Source organism: Schistocerca piceifrons, chromosome 1 (assembly GCF_021461385.2).
Source record: "Schistocerca piceifrons isolate TAMUIC-IGC-003096 chromosome 1, iqSchPice1.1, whole genome shotgun sequence".
In the NCBI taxonomy this organism is placed as follows: Eukaryota; Metazoa; Arthropoda; class Insecta; order Orthoptera; family Acrididae; genus Schistocerca; species Schistocerca piceifrons.
In genome coordinates, this window is record NC_060138.1 from 706,878,699 (window position 1) to 706,887,165 (window position 8,467).

The 8,467-nt window shown below is 34.3% G+C and overlaps 1 protein-coding gene across 1 annotated transcript in view; it reads left to right on the forward strand.

Moving 5' to 3' along the window:
* LOC124710724 (carnitine O-palmitoyltransferase 1, liver isoform-like) overlaps nucleotides 1-8,250 on the forward strand; it is a 210,599-nt gene extending 202,349 nt beyond the window's left edge. The window contains exons 15-16 of the mRNA XM_047240949.1: nucleotides 1,659-2,018; nucleotides 7,320-8,250. Coding sequence (XP_047096905.1) covers nucleotides 1,659-2,018; nucleotides 7,320-7,418 — 459 coding nt within the window. The 3' untranslated portion in view covers nucleotides 7,419-8,250. The remainder of the gene's footprint in view (nucleotides 1-1,658; nucleotides 2,019-7,319) is intronic.
* Nucleotides 8,251-8,467: the final 217 nt, after the last annotated feature.

The window sequence follows — 8,467 nt, forward strand, 5'->3', positions numbered from 1 at the left end:
AGATACATACTTGGTTGTAGACCATTCTTCCTTCGCAGCATCTTTAAACTTGTGGTCTCTTTCTGAAAACTGTTTAATTAAGTTGAGAAATGATAGATGCAACACCGTGTGTTTTATGTTAACCTATTGGCATATTTATTCTGACTTAAATCACCACTAAGTGATGACAAATTTTTTATAATTAGCAGTATGTTATTTATCATTCTTGTCTGTTCTGATCAGTCCATCAGTCCAGTTTCTGTCAAACCAATGTTACTAGTCAACCAAGGTAAGTTATCTCATATCTTGATATCATGCAGTGGTATAATAATGAAGTGGTAGCATTAGAGCAAGTCCATTACTAATGCCTGTCTTCATATCTCTTTCACAGATAACAGATTGAGTGTCCATTGACTTTACACATAACAATGTCCATATTATCACCCTTTCTTCAAAGTTCATGAGCCATTGACTGTGTGCGTAATTGTTTCTCACACAAAAGCTGACAAGGGGGAAACAACACTGAAGAGCACTCAAGCTCATATATGTCTGATGATACATAAATAATTAGGAAGTTTTGAAATGAGTGACACTGAAATGTTAGTTCAAAAAATTCTGCCTGCATATTTCAACATAGAAATATTAAACGGTAAACTTTTATGCACAATCGTGGCTCCTGACAGAGAGATGTTAGCAGTGTACTAGCTAGACCCATACTGGGGATTCCCTGTCTGAAGTGGTATTTAAAGACTGGTATGTGAATATTATCTGAATTTAGTAACTATATTTCATTTTATAACACCATAAGGGTCATATTTAGTAATGGTGTTGATCTAATGAGTCCAACGATTTGGTTTAACTATATGATAAATAATTAGGAAGTTCATTGTTCTATTTGATTGATACACTTTACATCTATTGGTGGATTACCTATTTCCATATAAAATTTCCAGCTTCATAATTTTCTTAATTTAGTTAGATTGTTAATTTGTGCCATATTTAGATAAAAAATTCTTTAACTGATTCAGGAAAATTAGGGTTACAAAAGTAAAGCATAAACCATGGGAATTAAACAAATTGAAGGGCTTAAATGATGAAAGTATTTTTGGTTAGGCAAAACTAATTATGGATTTTTCTTAAATTAATGAGTTTTTGGAAAAGATAAACTAGTTATGGGAAAGAAGGAAATTAGACAGCTCTGTCTACTGTTTACTGAGTTAGGTCCTTTAGTCTACTGAGTATGTCTACTGATTTAGGTCTTTTAGTGAATAAAGTGTTTTTAATTCACAGTATTTTGATGATTACGTGATAATGGGACAACTTAATTGACTGATTTCTCTTAATTAACAAGGCTTTACACAAACCTAAATATACCATTAGAGTTAGCAGTTTAAAAATTACAACATGAATAATAAAGTTACATAATATATTGTACAAATAGTAATTTGGCATTATTGGGTGTACTTGGCATATGCATTGCATGTTTAGTTGGATATAATTGAAAGGTTATGTAAAAAAGTTAGTTACTGGTATTTAAAGAGCATAAAGGTAGCAAATGGAGCAATATCTTTACCAGTAGATTGTAATGCACTGTATATTTTTTCCATGACTAAGATATTTTTGACATTGTCTCTCTGTCTTCAGAAACTAATTGTCATATTGACATTTTGAATTTACAGGTTGAGGAGCGGGTATCAAAGCTGCAGAGAGCATGTACTGTCCACACTAAAGGTTTTAAAGATTCCATGTGTGGAAAGGGCATAGATCGTCATTTATTTTGCCTTTATGTCTTATCCAAGTATTTTCAAACTGACTCACCATTTCTGAATGAAGCACTTGGAGAACCATGGCGTCTTTCAACATCGCAAACACCTCACACCCAGATAGCAAAAGTTGATCCAAGGAAAAATCCAAAGGCTATCACACCAGCTGGTGGATTTGGTCCAACTCATAAAGATGGATATGGAGTCTCATATATTATTGCTGGAGAAGATGTAATATTTTTCCACATTTCCAGCAATCACAGCTCTTCCCAGACAGTACGTGATACATATATGTATTTTTAATGTTTATTTTTATATCAGTATTGAATTAAATGTGAGTGAAAAGAAAGTAACAGTGGAAGAAGGGATGTTGACAGACACAAAAACTGTTAAACCTTTAGCCTTAAGAGCTTTTAGATAGTTCCTTAATTACAAAAAGGGGAATGTAGTGAAGGAAAAATATTAGGGTAATACATGAGAAGTCCTTACAAATCATGTGTCCGGGGACATTAAAGTTGCCAACAGTCAAATTTAAGAGTAACAGGAAGGGCTGTCAGAGACTAGCCAGACCCATATTTTATACTACTGACACCCCTGGGCAAAAAACTCTCTGCTGTCCCTCCCCCAACTTTGAAATACAGATATTTATTAAAGTTTTCCTAACATGTGGGTGTGTTTTTTGTTTGTCTAATACTTAACTATGAGTTTCAAACCAAAAATTGTGCTTTTATAAAAATTGCAAGTAGAAATACTTAATAAAGTGTCATAGAACAGATATAAATGCAAACACTATAATCGTGCTTTTATTAAAATTAAATATAAACTATACAAACAACAAATATTACATTTAGGAAGGTACCAGGGGGCGAAACACTGATTATTGAAATAACAAGGTTTTTTTCCTTGTCCTGTCATTTCTAAACAAGTTTATGATTTCTTCATAATCCAATTTCACTGTCAGGTCAGAGGGCACCAAGGTAACTAAGAAGATACTATTTCTGTGGTGCCCTTAAATAATTATTTATATATCTTACAGCAGAAAATAATTTTTCTGTTGAGCAATTGGAAGCAGAAGTACTCAAGTATATTTTAAGAGCTCTGTTCAAATCTGAATAAACATTTTCTAAGCTGCTACCTTTTAGCATTACTTGATCTGTGACTTTCATGTATTGTGTCTTCCTTGAAATATATTTGTTCAGCTTGAAGTTATAACAGTGCACAGTCGTGGAAGAGTGTGTGACTCAGTTTTGTTCTTTACATTAGAGATGTAGCTTTTGAAGTGCAAACATTCAGGTATAAATGCTGAGACCTCAATATCTGAATTGTAGATGCCATGATGATGCTTCCTGGATTTAAAGTGGAGTTAGCTTCTTCACATCTGACAAAAACCTAAATGGTTCACTGAAATCCTTAAAAGAAAAAGAACAAAAACCTAAATGGTTAACTAAAGCCCTTAAAAGAAGAAACACTCTTATCCAATTCTTCAATCAAAATAAAGGATATCTGCGTATCATCTGACTCATTAGCTCCTTCAATGTCTGAATCAGATTCGTCAATTCATCAAATAGTGGAGATGTTTATCTGCAGACAATCCCAATAAGCAGACTGCTATACAAGTAAGCTTTTGGCCCAAAGGCCTTCTTCTGAATTAGACCACGTACACACACATATTCATGCAAATGCAGCTCTCACATACCCGACCATTGTCTCTGGTTGCCGCGGACAGATAGAGACAGTGGGCACATGTGTGTGCTTGAGCTTTGTCTGTGTGAATGTGTGTGTGTGTGTGTGTGTGTGTGTGTGTGTGTGTGTGTGTGTGTGTTGTCCAAGTCAGAAGAAGACCTTTTGGCTGGAAAGCTTAATTGTTTAGCAATCTTTTTGTTGTGCCTGTTTGTGAATCAGCATCTTCACTATCTGGTGAGTAGCAGTCTGTCCTTTTCATAATACTGGCACTTGTCCAGCCTGGATTTTCCATTTTTTGATTCAGATTCATGAAAGAATTTTTGTTTTACATATTGCATTTCTTATCCTGATGAACTTCATTTTGTAGAATTTTAGCACCATTTTCATGAAAACTTCATATCCTGTTTTCATTTCTTGCAAGAAACCAACTAAGGAACTGTACAACTGTGAACAGTGGCTGTTTTCATTTCTACTGCTTGTAATTGCTTACTTGCAACTCTGAATCTTTCTGTAATTGAGTCCAAAATTACATTAATAAAAGATGTCTCAAAACTACACAATTTCTTCATTATGCATCTAGCTTCATAGTCCAACAAAAAATTTTCACACACATTCCCCATGACTGACAACAGTGCTCTGATGATTGCCTCGCTGTTCAACCTTCTTCTCTAGTAGACAATCGGGTTATCAAGAGGGATTTAACAGTCAAGTTGTGTTACTGAAAAATGTGCAGATGTACTCCAATGATTCCAGTGCTGACTAGAACCACTGAAAAAAATTAAATGTTCCTTATAGAAGAGGGAATGAGTGAGAGAGTACCTGACATATTTGGTGCATTGTTGTAACTCTGTCCTTTACAGTTCCTTATATCCAATCCATGCCAACTGGAGCTCTGCATCTGCTAGGTCCTGGCCACCATGTCCTGCATTGGATATAAATTCAACAAATCATTCTTCTGCTAATCGCAGTTTATTGACATAAATGCAAGACACAGCTTAACTGATGCCTGTGTGCAATATCAGGATTTCCATCACTAAGACTGAAAAGTATTTAGCTGCAATAGTTTCTGCCATTATTTCTTTCACTATCCTCTTCAACAAGATTCTGATTACTTCCTCATACATAGCAAAAGACAAGTATGATGTTTCTCCCTTTCAGAATCATTGTATTGTGACAAGTGGCTAGCAAGAAATGGATCAAATTCAGTAATAAGGTCCATGCACATATAAAAGTTACAGTTGTGAACACTTCCAAGCAGTTCATCACCACCACAGAATGATAGTCCTCAAGAATAGAGTTTCTTTACAAGAGCAATAACTCCTTGTAACACATTACGCTAATATTGTACTTCATTTTCAAGTCCTGTAAATAATTTTTCATCTATCCTGGTCAGAGCTGAGCTTCAGTTCTTAAAACTAAAACCACACTCTTGGTGCCTCAACCTGTTCTTGTGGGCTGCAATTACTTCTGGCTGCTTCCAGCCTTAGCAACCACAAGCTCTTCCCAAGTGTTTGCATATGTTGCACAAAATGATGTTTCCTGACTTTCTGAATACACTAAATAATCTCTATCAATAATTTCATTATTTGCCAGTCTTTTCCAGAAAATAATTCGTTTATTTCATCCCATTCATTGCAACGAAGTCTCGGATTTTATCAGTCACCCCGCTCTCCCCCATCCCCTCCTCTGCTCCCAAAAGTGATCAGCATTGAGTGTTCCTCAACAAAGATGGGTATTCCATTTTTCACTTCTGTCTGGTTGAAGTGTGTTTCTTTCATCTTTTGGTTTATTTGGGGTAATTATTTCTTCCTGGTCTTCTACAATTACACTTGGGAAGAGTGTTTCTTCTCTACCGAATTCTTTGAGGATTTCATAAAAGCATCAAGGTGGGGAAGCTTCTTCAATGGTTCTTCTTCTCATTTTCTTTTTTCTTTTGTCAGAGATCAATACCGAGCCCCACTTAGTAGCGTTCTTCTGGTCATTTACTTCAGTGATTATCACAATATTGCAAAGCAGCATCCATTAATGAGGGTGTGAGAATAACATTAAAAGTCACTTGCAATTTGACTTAATGAACTAAAGCAAACTGTATTCAGTCATCTGCATGAAAATCATGCAGAGTGTGTCTGCTACTCTCCACTATTACAGATCCATGTACAAAAACCTGATGATAAATTAATTTGTCATTTGACTCACAGAAGTTAAAAAAAATCTGTTTTTAAAATGAAGTTCCAAAAGTATTTTTTTAAATAGGAAAACTGCATACATGAGCAAAATTAATGAAATCACTGTGGTGTGGATGTACCTTAACACCATTTTAATAATATTGTCACATAACTATCAATTAAAACTGAAACGTGTAGGAACACTCTGTCATAAGTTATAAAAAGAGCTGTTTTTTATCTTTACTAATGGTAATAAAATGACACTACATTAACACACTCTGCATGTGTGTCAACTAACATTCCCTGATGAGAGGGAGATTTAGATTTTAGGAATGTGTGTGTGGTGTGAAACCTAATCAGTACTGCCAGTGTGGATTGCTTCACTTTCATCTTTTAACAGCAGATTTAAATTTTAGGAACATATTTGATACCTTTAATTTGTAAACAATTTTTGACAACTGTTGCTGCTCCCTATAACTTGCCACCTTAGTCAGTTGCTCTACTCCCCTCCTGCCCCCCCCCCCCCCCCTTTTCCCCATATATGGCCCTGAAAGTAGCATATTGGTGACAATGAAATCATTAGACAGTGGAGTGAAGACATTAAACTTAGCAAGGAAATGGGGAAAAATTGCCTGAGGTACTATAGAAGGAAGTACCTTAATATTCATGATTTTGAAGAATCAGAGGAAATATAAACTGTGATTATATGGTGAGGATTTGAACCCGCATTAAGTACAAGTATAGATTTAGACCAATATGTTTCCTGACTACCTGACTAGAAGAAAGACTAGAAGGAGTAGCTGGGGGAGAAGCAATAAAATAGTGAAACTGAAAAGAACTAGACAGAAAATATTTAAAAGGGAGATAAATACTGATAAAATAAAACAAAAAAATGCAAGACATAGAAAGTAAGAAGTACAATAAAATGAGCAAATCGTGGTGCATAGCCAGGGGAACAAAGCTGGCTTACCTCTTGTAACAATCAGTATTTAATGTAAGCTGTTGTTTCCCTGTATACTTCTTGTCTCTCAATGTATCTACAAAAAAAGTACAATAAAATGAGCACATCATGGTGCACAGCCAGGGAACAAAACTGGCTCCCCCCTTGTAACTGTCAGTGTTTAATTTAAGTTGTTGTTTTCGTTTATGTTTTTTGTCTCTCAGTGTATCTACAAATATCGGCCTCCAGTAATTTTACATCCATAATTTTTCCATTTTTTCTCTTTGCCCATTCTCCAGTTTTTTGTATTCCCTTCCATGTGCTACATTTCTGTTGGCACCATGTGAATCTATCTGAGTTTTTCATCTTTCATTTACTGACAGCTGGCAGATCCTTTTTAGTATTGCACAATTTGAATCTTGTTAATTAATCTCTTAACTGAGCTCTCATTTTTGTGTATATTAAACATCTTCTAGTTCATAAGACAGAGCAGTTTTCCCAACTTATGCCTGTGATGCATCTTATGTTTCCTTTTCTCAATTTCCTATTTTCTTTCATGTGAAAAGAGGGACTTTTTGAGATACCTGAAAGATGATATTCAACTTTATATTTGTATCTGTTAACAATTCTCCAGTTTTTCTTGCTTTAACAATTTGTAAGAAAACAATCCAAGTGTGTTGCAAATATTGTTAATATTGTATCTATATTTCATTTTCAGTAGCATAAAGTGTAATATTATATAATGGTGTGATAATATTCAGTTTTCAAGCGATGTATTTTCCATTTTAGGATTCTAAAAGGTTTGCTGCAGCAATTCAGACATCAATGAATGACATGAAAAACTTATTCCTAGAGTGGAAGGAAAGAGAGAAAAAAGTAAAGGGTTGATCCAAAAGAGCACCCAAGTTCATTTAATCCTGAATGAAGTTGTACCTCAGTTTATATCATCACATGTAATATTCTTCAATCCAGGATATTCCTTTAAAACAAATGCCATCTGTAGTTTATCAGTGTCCATGTGCTCAATATCTGTCACTGTTTTTATATACAGTGGTTTCTGTTTGTGTAAATCAACAGTAGCTACATGGAAAAGTAAATGGACAAATTTCAGCTCTTCATTATGGATATTACTTATAAAAGAAGACTGAATTTTTGAAAGTTTGAAGTTGATAAATCAGCTTTATTACTGTATTTCCAGTGCATAATATTATTTGTGTATGTTTAAAGTTATTATCACTGTGTGGCAATGAATTAAATTAAGAAACAGTGCCAGAAAATTATAATGTGTTCATAGCCAAGATGGCTTGAAGGTCATTGTTTGTAGTAAACAGTATGTGTGGAGAGTGCATAGTAATGTATGTGTTGGTTGTCTGCACTGCGAATGGAACATTAGAGTTGCTAGCATTTGGCTTTGGGTGAATATTAATGTGATTCAAAAGGAAGATACCTCAGTTTAGTTATATATGTATGTATCATTATAAAGTTTCATGTAAGAAAGTAATTGTTGATGTTGTTTGTCTTTTGTAAGTGTGATTTATACACAGTGACCACATTTTTTAAGACTGAAGTGTAACACATCTACACTGTCTTTAGTTTGTAATATAAGAAAACTAAACTGACCAAAGACTTTCTTAAAAAAAAGTTTTATTTTACCCATATTGTTCATTGTTAAACCAAACAGATATCTTATCATTTCATGCCTCAGAAAGAAGTTTGTTATACATAATAAAATGTTGCAATTTTATGTATGTTGTTGAAGTTTCTGATCTCTATAATCAGTGTCAAAAGTACAGCATGCAAACATTTTTGAAACCTTAATTACAAAGATCTCAGATTAATATAAAACATAGTCTCATAAATAAAGAATGCACCTTTTTTATTTCAGAAAGAAATGCACAGATTTCCAATTTTGCTTCACAAAACCGTTTCTGAGTAAA